This window comes from Vulpes vulpes, chromosome 7 (genome assembly GCF_048418805.1).
Source record: "Vulpes vulpes isolate BD-2025 chromosome 7, VulVul3, whole genome shotgun sequence".
NCBI classification, from domain to species: Eukaryota; Metazoa; Chordata; class Mammalia; order Carnivora; family Canidae; genus Vulpes; species Vulpes vulpes.
This window is the reverse complement of record NC_132786.1, coordinates 56660043-56678571: the sequence shown is the minus strand read 5'-3', so window position 1 is coordinate 56678571 and position 18529 is coordinate 56660043. Positions and strand designations below refer to the sequence as shown.

Genomic DNA, 18529 nt, shown 5'->3' with positions numbered 1-18529 from the left:
GAATGTGATATAGAAAGTTCCCTGTCACTTCCCTGTCACATTTTTTTTTTTTTAAGCAATATGTTTAATTGGATGATTTCCACAAACTATACACGAAGTTTCTAACCATCACAATTCAGTGAAGTACAAAACATTAAGTTACAGGCTGTGGGAAGAGAAGGTAACACCAGTGGTGGCACCTTCCAATCCTGGTTGGTCTAAGAGTAGGGGGTGGGGAAGGTTTCGTTTTAAACTGAGCCCCTCATTTCAATGTACAAAAGAATTACTCTGATCGATATTAAATTGTATTGAAAACAAAATGGACTAAAAAGCAACTACTACTCTATGTTGGGGTGGAAATGGGAGGAAAGAATGAGTCCTTCAAAGCAGGAGGGGAGACAGTTGGGAAAAGGTTCTGTGGCTGTGACCCTAGGTGGTCACTCACGCTGCTCCATTTTTACTTTGGGTGGTCTCAGGAAGGTCCGATTTTTCTTCTCTTTCTTCCCCTTTGTATTTGCTTGGAAGTTTCGCCAGCTGTCCACACGGCCATCTCGACTTTCCTCGAAGTTTTTCTGCCACTCCCTTTCTCGTTTGGCTTTTTCTTGAGCTTCAATTTCTTCTTCCCTTTGTCGCTTCCTTTCGTGCATCTCTTTGGCTTCTCTCTCTTTCCTTTTAATTTCCAGCTCAGCAAAGAGTTTCATGGTCTGTTTATATACTGCTTGTTTGAACAGCTCAGGGTCATCCTCCTCCACATTTGTAGGTTTTCCTTCCTTCTTTAATTGCTTTTTTCTCTCTTTCACAGTGTGTTCCACGTATTCTTTTCCTGCCTGAATTACATCCAGGGCCCTCTTCTTTTGTTCCTGATCCAGTAGCAACTTGTAAGCTTTGTCCACAGCTTCAAAAGCCTTTTGTGCTCTGTCAGCATCATCTTGATTTTTGTCGGGGTGTACCAATATGGATAACTGTCGAAATCTCTTTTTTATTTCTTCATCTGTCACTTCAGGATCTATCTGAAGAACCTCAAATGGGTTCAAATTGAAGTAGGAAGAACCAGGACGGGTCAATCTTTCAATTTGATTTTTGGATGTTAGAACGGAATCTATCTTCTCTATCTCTTCAAGTAAAATTCTTGAAAACCGAATTTCCTACGTAGCCCTGGGGAGACGGCGTGCACGTCCCTTCCCTGGCACTCACAAATGTGCACTTCGGAGGACACGGGACTGTTGCCCAAGCTTCCTGGGTGTGCATCTGATGACCGCGCAGAGGTCAGAAGCGAGGCTGTAAACCAGTGGTCGGGGACGTGTCGCCTTAGTTCTCAGACCAGCTGTACCTGGACAGCCAATGCAGCTTTATTACTGCATAAAGCAGTAATTTATCTAGGAGAGAGGTTTGGGGGTTTTGCAGGTTTTCTCATACTCTGCTTGGTCTGAACAGGCTCTCTTATTTTATGACGATGACTTGCTTTGGCATTCTGTCCACGAAAGCAGAACTCGGGCGGCAATATCAAGCTGGTTGCTTATTGCTCTTCTGTGACTAGCATCCCCTGACCAATCTATTTCAAAGGACAATACTCCAGGCGTAACGTGGAATGCAAATGTAACGTGGCAATTTGATTTTCAAGTAGCTCTTGGTGGGAAGCCTGGTTGAGCGCGAAGCAGCATGCCGGTCATCTCTGCAAAATGTATTCTATCAAACCCCCTCAAGTATCTCGGAATAGAGTAACCACCCCGACTTTCTGAAAAGCAGATCATATCTCGGAGACAGAACCCGTCTCGTCCCCTCCAGCCGTTAGCCTGTGAGCTCGGGCCTGTGAGCCTGGTTTGGTGTCCTCGACTGTCCTCTGCGAGCGGGGCCAGGCCTTCCTTTCTGGCCTCTCGCTCCCATTGAGAGATCCTTGCGGGATCTCTCTCTCTCTCTCTCTCTCTCTCTCTTTCTCTTCCTAGTGTCAAACCTGGAAGCATACATCTTATGACACATTCATGATCGAGATGATAAACAGAACTCAATGGGTGTGTTCAGAGATCCTTGCACAGTGTGCAAAATAATAAATATAGGATCATCGGCTAAGTCATCACAAAGAATTTAGGGGCAAGAAACAGCCTTACCAGAGCAAAGCAGAGTTGTTTTTTTTTTTTTTTTAAATTAAATTAATTAATTAATTTATTTATTTATTTATTTATTCATGAAAGACACACACACACAGAGAGAAAGAGAGGCAGAGACACAGGCAGAGAGAGAAGCAGGTTCCATGCAGGGAGCCCAACGTGGGACTTGATCCGGGGCTCCAGGATCACAACCTGGGCTGAAGGTGGCGTCAAACCACTGAGCCACCCAGGGATTCCCAAAGCAGAGTTTTAATTCCTTTTTCTTTTTAAGTATTTTTTTTAAAGATATTTATTTACTTGAGAGAATGAGAGTAGAGAGAGAGAAGCAGACCCCCCCCCCCCACCATGTCAAGGTGCAAGGAGCCCGAGGTAGAACTCGATCCCGGGACCCCGGGATCATGACCTGAGCTGAAGGCAGATGCTCCACCGAATGATCCCCCCAGACGCTCCAGAGTTGAATGCACCTCCTCATGGCCTAGCTTCCTTGCCACCCCTTGGACACCCTGGGCATACGTGTCCAGAGCAGTCACCCAAAGACAACCTCTTAGAGTAAACGCTCACTCCCTGCCCTAGAAATCAGAATCATTTCTCCTCCAGGACCGTCAGAATATTTGCATCTTCCTTTCTGCACATCAGAATCCACTCTCTGTGTCAGGGCTCAGCCTTCTGATGCCGGCACCCCATCATTTCTCCACATGACAGTCATCTCTGTGTGTCTGTGCCCCTCCGCCTTGTTGACATGGTCCCGCAAACCTTTCCTGGCCACCCCCCAACTGGGCTCTGGGATCACATTCCATCCCTGCTCCCTCAGCTTCCTTCTGGTTAGCTGGAGCTGCCTGGCTGCATGCACCCGACCGGCTTCTGGGACCTGCATCTCCGACTTGGGGCAGCAGTTCTCAGACTCTTTGGTCCCGGGACCCCTACACACTCTTAAGTATGACGGAGAACCACTCTGTTGATGTATGTTGCCATCTGTCGAACTTTACCATCATTTTTTTTTAAGATTTTATCTATTTATTCATGAGACACACAGAGAGAGGCAGGCTCCATGCAGGAAGCCCAACATGGGACTCGATCCTGGAATGCCAGGATCACCCCCTGGGCTGAAGACAGGTGCTCAACCGCTGAGCCACCCAGGCATCCCAGATCTTTACCATCTTGAACACGAGGATGGAGCCATTTGAAAAATCAATTTCTTAATTTGAAAACAGTAAACTCATTATATGTCCACACGAAATATTTTTGTGAAAAATAACTGTATTTTTCCAAGCAAAACACTGAGATGAGGGCTATTGCTTTTGCAGTTTTGCAAATCTCATTAATGCCTGGCTTTTAAGGAAGAAGGCTGGAGCCTCATTTTGCTTTCTCCCAGTCAGTGTTACAATATGTTCTTTTAATTGAAGTCCTCAAAGAAAAGTTGGCCTCACACAGCCATGCAGTCGGAAAAGGGAAGAGTATTTTAATTGCCTTTTCAGAAAATGTTGGGTTATCTTTTTTGATATGACCCCAAATCTTGACAAGTGGTAATTTCTTTAAGGCTGCATGTAACATAGAAACTGAACTTCTTTTTTTTTTTTTTTCTTTTTTTTTTTTTTTTAATTGAACTTCTTTTGATAGTTCGTGATACGGGATGCAACATCCTAGCAATGAACTTCCTTTATTATGTTACATTGAAATCCATTGTTGTTGGTGGTGTTGTTTACTGTGCTTGCATGAGTCTTTTTCCCCACTCCTAGGATTATAACATCATGCACTGGTCCTTTGGAAAATATTGTGTAACCGATTTATGCAGGTCTTGCAAATGTTGAAGATTTCATTATACCGTATCAAGAAACCCATTTATTATTATAAATACCGATCTCCTAACAGGAGTCTTTAAGTAGCGGGAAGCTGTGAAGTCTCACAGTTGTGGATGTAAATATTCCAAAATTTGATTTTCACATGAAAACTCAAACTTCATCATGGATAATACATACTGACAGTTGTTTTCCTTTGAAGCATTAGGCTTACTTCTTTTGTTTCCAGTAAAATGCCTATCAAATACCAAAATCCTTATAACCACAGTATGCCTGTTAGCCACTCTTTCAAATAAAATTGATCTTTTGCAAAAACATTGGCTAATTTTAGCTCACAACTCAATCACATAAGTGTTTTTCCTCAAGACAACATTGTATTTTAGTACACAGCAGACAGACCTTATACGTGATGCCCATTTTGTCATACAGAGTATTAAAAAGGCATATAGTCAAGGTTGTGACATTTCGTAATATTAAGACTATTTTCCATTTCATCAAGGTCATTCTTAAGAGAAACTGGTCTGTTTTTTTTTTTTTTAAGCATGAGGTCTGACAGTTAAAAATATGATGACGATTACTATGGTTCAGTGCCACTGTCTTGATTCATGCCAACACGCTAGCTCTTTACCCATCATTGCTTTTACACCGCCACTGCGAATGTCAACACAGTGAAAAAGGCAAATGATGCCTTAGTATTATTATGACAAGTGTTATGACTTCATGGACCATGTGAAAATGTCTCGAGAGCCCCCGGGGCCCAGGTTCCACACATGAAGAGCTGGCACTCCCAGCCCTGGTTACATACTGAAAGAATGTGGAGCACTTTTTATAAATGCCTGTGCTCGAGTGCCAGACCTAACCAATTAAGTCAGAGCCACTGACACCAGGGCGAAGGCATCATCATTATCCTTTAAAAGCCTTCCCAGGGGTTGCTGCTATCAGCAGGTTGAGAAACTTGAAGCTGGACAGTGAGCCGCTTTCAGACCTAGGTCCTTCCCCTACGTCCCTTCTTCTTTGTTTCATTATTCTGACTCTTCCCAAATTCTTTGTTGTACTAAGAACACGTACCTGTCACTCTTCTAACTCATTTAAATCTTCTGTGAGAAAAGTTTTCAGACTTCAGATGAAGGTGATAAAAATAAAGCATCAACAATGGGGGGCCTGGGTGGCTCGGTGGGTTCGGCGTCTGCCTTCGGCTCAGGTTGTGATCTCAGGGTTCTGGGATCGAGCCCTGAATTGTGGGCTCAGCAGAGTGGGGGGTCTGCTTCTCCCTCTCCCTCTGCCCCTCATCCTACTTGTTCTCTCTCTCTCAAATGAATAAATAAAAGCTAAAAAATAAAACCATATCCAACATTGGATAAATGTGTTCTTAATTCTTCACAATAATTTACCTTGAAGCCATTTGATTTATTGAGGGTCATTCTCTTCTTCCCTTTGGTTTTTTATTCTTTTCTTCTCTTTGGTTTTTTGATTACTATGTGATCTTGTTCTTGGGAAAGAATTCACCATATTTTTTATTTGCTAATAAGCAAATAATGAAAATCATTACAACCTATTAAATTCCTTCTTATTGGGCACCTGGGTGGTCAGTGGCTGAACATCTACCTTCAGCTCAGGTCGTGATCCCGGGGGTCCTGCAGGGAGCCTGCTTCTCCCTCTGCCTCTCTCTCTCTCTCTCTCTCTCTCCTCTCTCTCTCATGAATAAATAAATAAAATTAAAAATAAATTCCTTCTTATTCCTAACACTGTGCTGGATTTTGAGTTTCAGTGGATGTGATACTCCGGCATCATGGGCCTAAAGGGCTAAGCTCATTGATACAAATTACATAGTAAGTTTCGGTAAGTGATGGAACTTCCTAATGAAGTTAGGTCCTAAAGCAAAGCTTGACAGTTTTCTAAAAATAAAACTGTTAATATTTCTGTTTATGCCATCCTTTCCTATGAAAAATGTTGAACGCTTTCAAAGATAACCTTTTTTTTTTTTTATTATTCTAACCCTCTCATATCAGAGCACACGCTTTCATTCCTTCCTTAAAAACTCATAAAAGGCCAAGAGTCTCAGATGACTAATGGCTCTAAGGGAGCCGATGTCAAAAATCCATGTTTCCAGCTTCTGGGCCCAACGCCCCAGCCCCTTAGCGTCGCTGATTAAACTATTCACACGATAGCATTTGAACACTTTACTATGTGGAACTTAAGATGGGAATTGGGGAGGGGGAAGTATTTTCCTCCTTTCATACAGATTGTGGTTCTGAGCTGTTATCAAGTCGTCTGATGTAACACCAAAGTCTGGCTGCTGCTCCGAGTCAGAAAGAGAAGGAGACAATCCCTCCAGGTCAAAAGAAGAGGATAATGATTTTTTAAGAGTATATCAAGAGATTGATGACATGAAGGGGAATTTCAGGCAGGCAAAGGAAATGGCTGGAAATAAATGTCTCCGGCTTTACTGGTTCTCCACAGCTGTCTTTCAGAGCTGCCACAGGGAAACAACTTCACAGCCTTATTGACCACGAAGCAGTTAAAGCTTCCACTGGAATTTGCTAAATTAACTCTCTGGGAGCTTTCGGACAACTCGTCAAAGGTCGGGCCTGGGGTTTAACGGACTTCGTAATATCTGCTTTTCTCAAATTTATTATTTTTACTCTTCTTTGCAAAGTGAGGTTTCAAATAAATTATTTATTTTTTAAAGGTTTTTATTTATTTATTTGAGAGAGAGTGGGAGCGAGAGAGAAAGAGAGAGCTCGAGCACACACAGAGGCAGAGGGTGAGGGAGACGCAGGGTCCCCGCTGAACAGGGAGCCTGACCTGGGGCTCGATGCTGGGGCTCCATCCTGGGGCTCTATCCCGGGCTTCTACCCCGGGGCTCTATCCTGGGGCCCCAGCATCACGACCTGAGCTGAAGGCAGATGCTTAACCACCTGAGCCACCCAGGTGCCCCAAAAACATTTAAAAATCAGTCCATCAAAGTTTTATGAGCTGGGGAAGTCCTGCGACACCAGTCCAGTTGTGTGTCCCTCTGGGACCACCTGTAGGTTTAACTGCGGGCCCGGGCTCCCGTGCTGTGCTGGGCTGCGGCCTCCCAGCGGAGCGGCCTGTGAACCTGAGCTGTCACTCTGCGTCTGGGACACCGCCGAGTGCCACCTGGGGACTGTCCCTGGGAAAAAGCTAGACCTGCACATACTTTTGCACTTTGTTGTCTTTTCGTCCTTGCTGATGGTTACCGACTGATTCACTACCTTGTTGGGTAATTTGGTTACTGTTTCACTCACTTCTACTAACTTAATTTTTCACAGGCACTGGTGGTGTTAACTGAGCAATTTTGACATTCTGCGTGTTCAACGTTGTTAGTCATTTGAAGCATTTGAAGCATCCTGGTTTCTTTCTTTTTTTTTTTTTTTAAGATTTATTTATTTATTTATTTATTTATTTATTTATTTATTTATTCATGAGAGACACAGAGAGAGAGAGGCAGAGACACAGGCAGAGGGAGAAACGTTCCATGCAGAGAGCCCGATGGGGGACTCGATCCTGGGTCTCCAGGATCAGGCCCTGGGCCAAAGGCAGGCACTAAACCGCTGAGCCACCGGGGCTGCCCACATCCTGGTTCATTTCTATATTAAAAAATCCCTTTTTTCCTTCCATGTTGCTTCTTCCTCCCTCCCTCCCTTCTTCTTTCCTGCTCTCTTGTTTTCTCCCTTATTTAGAAATTATAGGGAAGAGGCAGATATTTCTAACCATTATTCAGACTTAGCATGTTCAAGGCACGGTGCCTAACGTATAGATACTGATTTCGTTTCCACAATCATGCTCTGAGGTAGGAAATATCATTTCCCCATCTTGCAGAGATTGACCTTCAAGGTTAGGAAAACAGGTGAATGGGCTGAGTCCGTGAGCGGCACAGTCGGACTCGAGCTCCACGGCCTCTCGCTGCACAGGGAGACGCTGAACCGCCCCATCTGTGACTCTGTCTCTAACCATCACCACACAGTAGCCTTTGAAAAAAAGGATGAAATAAAGGGAAGAAAAATGGTCATCCGTGATATTAACCTCAAAAGAGTGAAAGTGTATTCCAGACACCGGAAGCTTCCTTCCGTGGTTCTTCACAGGCTGTGGTCTGTAGGTTTATCCAAAGTCATCTTAAAGTCATCTACATGTTGTGTCCTTAGCATCTCACAGGGTAGAGATTTCCAGAAGTCTATTATTATTCTATTATATCCTGTTAAACTGCTCTTCCTTTTAGACCTTTCAGAGTTCTCCCACTCAACGCTTCTTTCAACCTCGTGGACTTTTCTGACTTGCTGCCTTTAACTGGGTTAAAATTCCCTTCGCCTTCTTACATCGTTGGCATCTGGCGTAGATCGTCTCGGCTTCCCGCAGTCCTTATTCAGTTAGTTATTACACGGTTGTTCCTCCTTTCTCTTGATTTCCTTAATTGCCCTCCTTTGGACCCTCTTCCCATCCATCTGGAAATACAGATAAAACAGATTTCACAACAGATTTCTGATACAAAAGTTTGCTTGGGAAAAGGATTTTGGAACCACCTGTGAAAGACGGGTTGAAAGGGGATGAGTCCAAAAGTCTTGAAGCTCCAGAATATGAGTATGCAAGGGTGAGGAGGCCGTCCTGGGGGAAAATGGGTTATAATGAGAGAAAACGGGTTAATGCAACTCGAGGCACGTCTAGCTATGTGGCCTTGGGTGGATCCCCAAGGGTCTTTCAACCTCAGTAATTAGGGCTGTCTACCGTACTTGATGTTTGCAGCATTAGAGAAAATATATTCATCATGATACTCCAGAAGTTGTGGTTTTGATTTGGGGCAATTAGGTTGAAAAAGGAGATCTGGGGGCTGGAAGAGGAAAAACTATGAAAGAACTCCAACATGTTCCACCTGAGAGCTTGGGGTAATATTAACATGCCTTGAATTATTCTTGGCCTTCTAGATTTCTAGTTCGTCACAAACCATTGCCGCAAGATAGGGGTTTGAGGTTCTCATTTAGAAAAAAAAAATACCATCTCTGAAAATGTGTATTTCTGACAATCCTAGCCTATTATTGGCCAGATGTCTGTGTGGTCTGTGAGTTTCTACAAGTCAAAGGTTGGGGAAGAGGGGCAGGTGATTGACGGGAGAGAAAGGAGACCCAGTGAGGCCGAGGGAGGCAGGTGGAAGGTGGGAGAGGCAAGGAAACGGTCTTTCCTTTTGCTTCCTGCCATACGCTTTTCCTGGGTTTGCTCGAAGGTGTTCACAAACAGTATATGGATTTCCTGCTGATTATTGACCCTGCTTTACAATACCTGTATTTTATCATAGTTTGTTCCCTAATGTTGAGTAACCAAGTGATAGATTTTTAAAAAGCATTCACTCTCCAAGAGGACATTGATTCCTATTGTGCCGTGGCCTAATCCACAGATACTTGCAGCAAGGATTTCTGTTCGATGCCAGGTTCAAGTCCACCACCATTTATCTTTCCCTAAATTATTCTGACCCAAAGGAGAGATTTCACCAATATGATACAGATAAAGCCTTTTATTACAAATAATTACTGTTTTTAAGTTTGCAGTGCTCCCTCTCTCTGCTCATGCTTTTAGCTTAGAATAACTTATCCTTGTCAGATTTCTGTAATACATTCTGCTGCCAATTTGTTAGAGTATTACATGGACCAACCAGGAAGGTTTCAGTACCAGGATGGCTTCTGCTTTGCCATGCAGTGCAGGCAAAGGACTGCAGTGCAGTCCTCCTTCCATCTTTTTGGGTCTTTTCTGTAGAGTTGTCATCTACATGCTGTGCATCCCCTTTCATCTTCCAAACATCCAACTTTCAAATTATATGCAGGTTTTTCCCTTACTGCCATGCATTCTATTTATCCTTCAGTGTATGTTTATTAAGATTTTTTAAAAGATTTTATCTATTTATTCATGAGAGACACAGAGACATAGGCAGAGGAAGAAGGGGGCTCCCTGTAGGGAGAACCTTGGGATCCTGGGATCATGACCTGAGCCAAAGGCAGATGCTCAACCACTGAGCCACCGAGGCACCCGTTAGTAAGATTGTTAATGTTTGGGACCCTGGGTGGCTTAGTAGTTGGGCGTCTGCCTTTGGCTCAGGGCATGATCCTAGAGTCCCAGGATTGAGTCCCACATTGGGCTCCCCTCAGGGAGCCTGCTTCTCCTTCTCCTATGTCTCTCCCTCTCTCTCTGTGTCTCAAATAAATAAATAAATAAATAAATAAATAAATAAATAAAATATTTTAAAAGGATTGTTATTGTTTGTTTTGAAGAATTTATGTGATGTGACTTGACTTTTCTGTTTCTTCCTGCGATTCAGTTGACCAACATACTAAACACTTGAGTCCTTTCAATTCTCCTTAAATATTCCATAAAATATCACTAGTCTTAGCTGAGCCTCGGAATCTAAATCTTACCTTTTCTTAAAAGTTGGCTTTCCAATTCAAAAATTATTGCCTGATATTTCACTGGTTTTATAGGGAGCTAAATTTAATCTTGTATAGGGTGAACTTCATCTCTCCTTAATGACTAGAGCAAGCATGTGGATTCTCTGACTACTCTTGCCATACATGGGTTAAAATTTCAGGTTGCATTAAATGTCATCTTGAAATAGCATCAGAAGATTTGGGCTTAATACTTCCATCTGCTGACCAAACAGCCCATCAGCATCTCCGGTGGCATAGGTCCTTTCTCTGTGCCACTCATATCCTTTGTCAAGTGACAGCCATTTTCCCTGTCTCCTCTGTGGTTTCCTAATATATTTGCATCTGGAAGGGAAATCACATTCTTCAGATTTCATAATTATGATAGTTCTAGTCATTTGTAACTTTATAGTTCCTTCCCTTGGATATATAACTTTGTATTTCAGAATTCCTTTCCTTAATTAATACTGAAGCAATAGCTACAAGGTAAGTTATATCAAAACTATTTATGTACTTCTTTGCCCTCTGGAGCTCACTCTTACTATCCTCTGTCCCCTGAAACCCTGGGAGATTACTGCATGTGCTTCTATCTGATTCTCTCAATTATCAATCTCAGATTAAAAAAAAAAAAGCCTGGCACATCATCCTGAGATAAATATTAAAAATTCTCTTATCAAAAACTATTCATGTATTCCTAAGTTTGAGACCAATAGACCAAAGCAAACAAAACTTGATTTTTATCACTGAACCATTTGGATTATTATCAGGGTAAAAATACCTTGAGAAGCATGGGTGGTCATTGAAAAATGGGAAAAGGACAGAAGGAATGTCAGCAGAAGACCTCTGAGAGACAAATTTATCCCAGAATGTCACCCGCGAGGAGCTACCCTGCAGAGATTTGGTTAAGTACAGGCAGGGGTGCCCCTAGACATGAGGGGGTGCTTTTGTTTGGCTTCTCCTTTATCCTCAAGCTGCTCCTCTGATCTACCTGGATGATTTGTTCTGAAAGGTCTGGGCTGGCCGTGGAGACATATTTACATTCCTTGGATATTCAAACTAACCACCTGTTCGCTTTCACTGTACAGATACAACCTGAGCGGAATTACTCATATTTCACAATAGAAGAATATTTCATTTTAATGAGCCCAAAGAAACTGATGTAGAGTATTATTCAACATTAACATAATCTGTTACCAGAACTGTAGGAATTCAGAAAAAGAAGAGTTTATAGGGGACGAGAATTTTCCAAATAATCTTCACCCAACAGTTAGGATACGTAGAGACCTAAAGACAGGTATGTTCTGACTCGGGAAAGTAGCTGTTGTAGGCAAGGAGACCACTCAAGCAACGGCCCAGAGATGGGGCTTTCATTGGCACGTGGGCAGAGGGCTTGATTAGATGGAGGCCATCATCTGAGGACAATGAAAAATTATATCCCCAAGGGCCAATTTTGTAGGATCTTGAATGGGAACCTGAGGTTTCAGGATGAGATCCAGTCATTTAATCGAGTCGCTCTAACCCTATGGAGAACTACTGAAGAGTTTTAATGCACATGAAGGTGTGTCTGTGAGCAGAGTACTCTACAGATTGAATAGGAACAAGATGGGAGCATTTGCAATAATTCGATCAGGATGACGATAGGGGGTCTAGACTAGAATGGCTACTGGTATTAAACAGAGAAGCGCAAGGCCCACTGCAAGGACCTGTCAACTACCCTTGGTGCCTGCTAGGGAGCCACTCTGTGTCCGAGACACTGCTAAGGAAGTAAGAAACATTTCTCCAAGAACTTGCATCCAGCATTTTTTTCTCCTTTATTCTCATTGTAAATTTTGTTGTTAGGATCAGAATGAAATGACGAATATTATAGTAAATCCCCCTAGAGAACTGAAGGTGATTGAAGAATCAATGGGTTAAAACGTGGATCCGGTCTCTAGTCTATAACTCAAGATCCACCTGTAAAACTTGATTGACAAGACTACACAGATGCTGCTTGTACTTGTATATTGGGGAGCCTTTTTATGATTTGTATATTAATAACAAAACCCCATAAACCTTGATAAGTAGGACTTCAAAATACCATAAGTGTTTGTTCATTAGTTCCATTAAATGTGTTTTATTTTGACAAAAAAAAAAAAGTAATATTCTTTGCTGTATCAATCAGAACAAAGTCCTTGTTTTCCAATTTTTTCTCCTAATGTTAAAACACAGGATCCGATTCCCTTTCCCACAGCCTTTGCTGTGATTGCCTTTCTAACAAGGACCTCTGGGACTCTTTTGCTCCTGGGATGAGAAGTGGTTTTAGATATAGCTTTGTCTTAGGAGAAATGATCTTGTAGGCTGTTTGTTGCCTGAGAGACTGGGTATCATCAGGGAAAAAAAAAATTATCCAAAATACTTTCCTGCCACTCATTACCTCGCTTGGCAAGAAGGGTTCGTCACTACCTGTTTGCTGTCTTATTTTTTTGTGTCAACTTACACGTAGGCAGGTGACATAATTCTATCCTGAGATCCCCTGCTACCATCTTGAACAACGGTGTTGAAGACATTACAAATAACTCGACTCTCCTGATCCACCCAAAATCATGCATGAGTCTGGAACTGCTTTGAAAACTTCTATATCAAAAAACAAAACAAAACAAAACAAAAAAACTTCTATATCTTTCCGTTTGTTCTTCCAAGCTAACTGACAAAGTATACGTTTAGATATTGAAAATATTACATGTGACACATGCTCTGTATAATGATTTCAACATTGACGCATCTGCTTCACTACCTTCGAATATTGAAAGCGATCTTATTTGAACGATGACAATAGTGAAGATTCACCAGCACCTACTATGTACCCGGGACTGTTCTGCATGTTCTTAGAATGTTAAATTATCACAGGAACCCTAGGAAGTGGAGATTTCATTATCCCCATTCTCCAGAGGAGGAAATCGAAGGCTATCGAGGCCCAATAACTTTTCCAAGCTAAGTGGCAGAAGCAAGATGTTAAAGCAGCTAATCTGGTTCAAGAGTCCACACTCACAACTCACATCAAATAGCTCAGAGCCAAGCTGTTATCATAACTCATATCAAAATTCCAGCTTTGGTTGTTCAACGACTCTATTGTACTTCTACTGTACTAATTTTATGTCACCTCAATGGCTTAAAAATGTGACTTTTAGAAATGGACTTCAAGTTCACTACTTGGTTCATTCTCTGCCAAAAGTAGTAAGCATCAGCCGTCCACTGTGCTTTGTGCTGAAGATGCTGTGGGTGGTAACGAGGACATGCTCCACAGCCACCGGGGAAGAGGTGGCCACCGACCAGGACTCCCAAGGCAGGGTAATAAGTGCTATGGTGGAGGAGCAACTGGGACATCCTGGGGCCTTGGAGCTCACGTAATGCGGGGAAGACTTCACTGTATGAGCAGGGAGATGCCTACGTATGTCGGGGAGGGAAATGACCTGATTAAATCCACCTCCACTGAGGAAGATGTGCTGGAAGGAAATGGGATCTAGGGGAAGGAGGGAAGCCACAACAGTCCCCAGACAGGGGGAGTAAGGAAGGTGGTCTCCACTAACCTGATAGCTGTGAAGATGGAGACAAGGGGATGAACCCAAGAGAAGGGGAACAAGGACAGTTTAGATGTGGTCAGTGAAGAAGAATGAGTGGGTGTGTCACTTCCAGAGTTAGGGACCATGCACCAGGATTGAGCTGGGGGGTAAGGATGTAGTGCAATGTGTTGTACACTGTTGCAGTGAGTCCTAAAGAAAATAAGCTGAGGAACCAAACAGAAATATTCTCTAGGGCATTAAAATCTTCCTATCGAAATCATACAACATGTGCTCAGACATTACATCTTACCCACCCTGGCCGAAATACTGAATCAAGGAGACATTTATCTCCCCTCTGTCCACACCAGGATGCTAGCACACTGATGAGAGTCACAAGTTTAAAGATCAGGGGAGCGTGGAAATCGTGCAGGCCTCCCTCTTACTGGGGAGATGTGGCCAGGACAGGCTGGACTAAGAGAAAATCTCTGAACAGTGTCTCTACTCCAGTAATTAGGATGGGCGTTCATCCATCTGCTTAGAATAATTTGCAAGTGGGAGGTAGACTCTGGCTTAATCCTTTTGGAAAAAAATAAATACTTTCCATCTTAAAGCCATAAAAACTACAAAACGGGTGTTGGGCAAGAAACGGTCAGATCTTGCTCTCTGGGAGGCCTCGTACCTGCTTTTCCAAGCAGGTGGCCAGATGCTGTGTGCTCTGGCATCAGTGAAGAGAGAGAACAGGCCATGCTCCCACCTGGCCTTTGAGAGTCAGGAACCCCGAGCTTCTGGAGGGACCTGTACCAGGGCAGGGAGACCAGGGCTGAGCGTTGTGCCCTGGGAGGAAACAGCCACAAGGTGAACATGGAGAGACTAGATTTGAGTCACAGGGGGCTGGATTCTTGTGAGACATCATGGGTGGCCCACGGTGACCCTTAGCGGTCATGTGGGTCTGGAACATGAGCACGTGTGAGGCATCTGGGGGGCTGGTGACAAGGGGCATCACCATCTGCTCAGCTCTAGGTGAGTCTCCATACACCCCAGGCACCCTGAGGACCTTGGAACACAAGGATCCCAATAGAGATTGAAATGAGATTCAGCTCCAGGCTGTCAGAATGGGGCTCAAACTCATTTAATTTGTCTTCAAGTAAATAACATTTCTTAGCACACAGGGGTTTTTGGACTCAAACTTACACGCACTCGAATGGAGTCAACTTTAGAGCCACATATAATCCACTTTTCCAGCACCTGCTTGTAAAAGATCATCAAAAATACAAAGTAGAGCAAAACTCACAAAGAGTCACTTAGGAAACAGTGCAAGTATAAATGCCTTCATGCTCCCCAGGTTCTCTGCATTATCATATTCTCAATGCTTGATTTTGAGGGATCAGTCAGGTTCACTATTATTATTACTTTTTTAATCATCTTTTTTAAAGTAGGCTCCAAAAAATAAATAAATAAATAAATAAATAAATAAATAAATAAAACATAAATAAAGTAGGCTCCACACCCAGTGCAGAGCCCAACATGGAGTTCAAACTCATGACCGTGAGATCAAGACCTGAGCTAAGATCAAGAGTAAGTTGCTTAACCAGTGGAGCCACCCAGGCACCCCAATCAGGTTTACTTTTAAATTGAAAATACAATATGTTAAACAACATTAAAAACAACAGTGTATCTCCCAAGGGCCCTACCTACCCCAGCAAGTTCTGTTTTTATGTATTATCATTGCAATTGTACCTTGTAGACTGTTCCATTTCTTCCTCAAAGCCTGTGTCAATGTAGAAAATAATCTTCTAAACTCAAGAAAAACTGAGTCACTAATTAGATGCAGAGAACTCTAGAGGAAAAATGCAAAAATAATAAGAGTGGCCCAGTTGTCATATGCAGCTCGGTGGAGAAGGCTTGATGGAGACGCTAAGGTGTATCACCAATTATATGAATGCCCTTCGGTTCCTGGACTGAAGTTTACTTTCTTTTGTTCCCCCTTTTTCACACCATCATGTGCTTTCAGTTCTGAAATGCCTCTGGTTCTCCAAATAACCTGGGCTTTGGAAACAGCTCAGACCTACGCTGACCAAATAACCAAACCTGCAAAATCTCCCTTTTGCATCGCCTGGTTTGCATCACCTCCTCTTCTGGGAGTAGTTTGATGGCAAGAGTACTGGATGAGTACTCACGCCCCAGTCTTGAGCTCCCCTCACCTGCCTTTGGGGGTGTTGTGGGCAAGTCACTTGGCCTTTACGAATCTCACATAGCTCTCATGAAGATGTGAACCGAAACGCTCATCCTGTCTACCTTACAAGGATGTTACGTGGATCAAAAGTGTCAAAATCTGGGCAACCATTTCAAAAACTGTGACAAGGAGCTCAACTGTAAACTGGTGCCCAGGACCAAACTGAAAATCTTAAATTTAATGGCATCGGCTTCTCCCATCTACCATTTCTAAGCAGCGTGGCCCATGTTAAGAACTAGTTGATCCACAGAGGGCCTGCTGTGTGCGCCTACCACCGTCCGGGAGATGGTGAGTCCGCGACAGAGCACCAACTGCGGCGATCTCCTAGTTCCCTGCACAGTACCGTTGGGTAAGGGAGCGCTTTAAATGCAGCCAAGTGAGCTACTTTCTTTCTATTCAGTTTTAGAAGAAAGTACTAACCTGTTACGAATTTAAATATGAACTGTTTTGTAAACCACAGAAAAGCATTGAGCTGACTTACTGAGCCACAGGTTGCTAAGAGCCAGCTTTGTGACCCTGTTTTCTTTTTGGAATCACCACTTTCTTCTATTGTTACTCCGTATGGGCTGGGATGATTTTAGCACAGCATTTTTCCTCATCAAAATTGTTTTATTTGGAACATAAAAGCAAATTAAGCAAGTCTCTTATCTTAAAATTACTTGGAACCTGGAACTTATCTTACCTACAAAGAAATGGATTGGTTTAGTGGCTTTTTTTTTTTTAAAGATTTATTTATTTATTTGTGATAGACCTAGAGAGAGAGAGGCAGAGACACAGGAGGAGACACAGGAGGAGAAGCAGGCTCATGCCGGGAGCCCGACGTGGGACTGGATCCCAGGACTCCAGGATCGGGCCCTGGGCCAAAGGCAGGCACCAAACTGCTGAGCCACCCAGGGATCCCTAGTGGCTTATTTTTATTTGTATTTTTTTTAGTTTTAATAGAAAATTTATCAGAAACATAGGTGAGATCTATTTGGCTCAAATGAAATCAGAGGGTAAGAATGACCTTGGAGAGTCTGCTGGTTTAAAATAAAAGGCTAAAAAAATAAAATAAAAATAAAAAAATAAAATAAATAAAATAAAATAAAATAAAATAAGGGCTGTGGGGCACCTGGGTGGTTCATTCCGTTAAGAGTCTCACTCTTGGTTTTGGCTCAGGTCATGATCTCAGGGTCCTGGGATCCAGCTCTGTCATCAGGCTTCATGCTGAGTGAAGAGTCTGCTTGTCTCTTTCTCTCTGCTCCTTACCCCTGCTCATGCACGCACTCTCTGTCTCTCAAATAAATAAAATATTTATTTAAAAAGTAAAATATAAAATAAAATAAAATAAAATAAAATGAAATAAAATGAAATGAAATAAAATAAAATACTGCAAGTTATTTGATCCCCCTGACATGGGAGAGAGCTTGGGACCACTTAAACGAATGTACTGGAAGAGGTGCCATGTGATTTCCCAAGTTAGATCTCAAAAGCTTATGCCTTCTGTCCCATTCCTTTGACATGCTCTCTTTGAGGGAAGTTGGACTTCATGCAAGTGGTCCTGCTACCCTGAGACACCATGATGGAGAGGCACCTTTTGGGGGATCCAGAGTGAGAAGCCCGGGGTAACTCCCAGTCCACAGGCTGGGTTGCACGCAGCCACTAGAGTGACCCCCTGGACACCTCACCCCATGGAGCCCCCAGATGACTGCAGCCCCAGCGGACATCCAGACCACAAGTGCCCGAGGGGTCTCCAGTGAGACCTGCCCAGCCCAGCCCAGCCCAGCCCTTCCCGTGTTCTTGATGCACAAAATCATGAGCAGAAGAAAGCACCTCTAAATCTGGGGTTCATTTTCTACACAGCAATGTGAGCTAGAACAGCAGCCCCCAAATTAATTTCGGGTGCATCTTGGGTAGTTAGTTGGGCTAACGCACAATCCCCAAAGAGCCAAAGTTCCTACTCCTGGTTTTATGGTCACGTTAATGCCTTGGTTCCTTTGTCTGTAAAATGGGAATATCGATTCTTTGGGATTATTATAAGGTTTAAGCAAGAATACACCCTTTTAGATGAACATGTCTAAATGCATTATCAGCTTTTCCCTAAAAGCATTTAGGGAACATGTCTTAAAGCATTATCATACCAGACTTAATAAGTATAAATTAAAATGTAAATATCTTATAATAGCTATGTTATATTGGTTTTTTGGGGGGGGTCCAAATCAAAATTTCGAAGAGAGATTTAAGATATTTTCTTATTTTCCATAATAACATTTATTGTTGGACTTGAGCGAGTGGGTGGAACAAATACAAATCCAATCACAGTCCATAAACGCGAATGCCTGTTTCGAGTTTCATTTTCTTTCCCCTCTCATTGTGATATTACTCAGCTTGATGTATTATGGGTTTTAGGGGTGATTTGTATTCATCATAAAATTTTCTCTCAGTATTATTAGAGCCCATTGTGGGATGTTTA

The 18529-nt window shown here is 42.8% G+C and overlaps 1 protein-coding gene across 1 annotated transcript in view; it reads right to left on the bottom strand.

Annotated features, from left to right (window-relative positions):
* Positions 1-215: 215 nt before the first annotated feature.
* Positions 216-18529, bottom strand: part of LOC112932861 (dnaJ homolog subfamily C member 8-like) — a 34588-nt gene continuing 16274 nt past the window's right edge. The window contains exons 3-4 of the mRNA XM_026015825.2: positions 1174-1309; positions 216-1107 (exon numbers count right to left, since the gene is read on the bottom strand). Coding sequence (XP_025871610.1) covers positions 417-1107; positions 1174-1309 — 827 coding nt within the window. The 3' untranslated portion in view covers positions 216-416. The remainder of the gene's footprint in view (positions 1108-1173; positions 1310-18529) is intronic.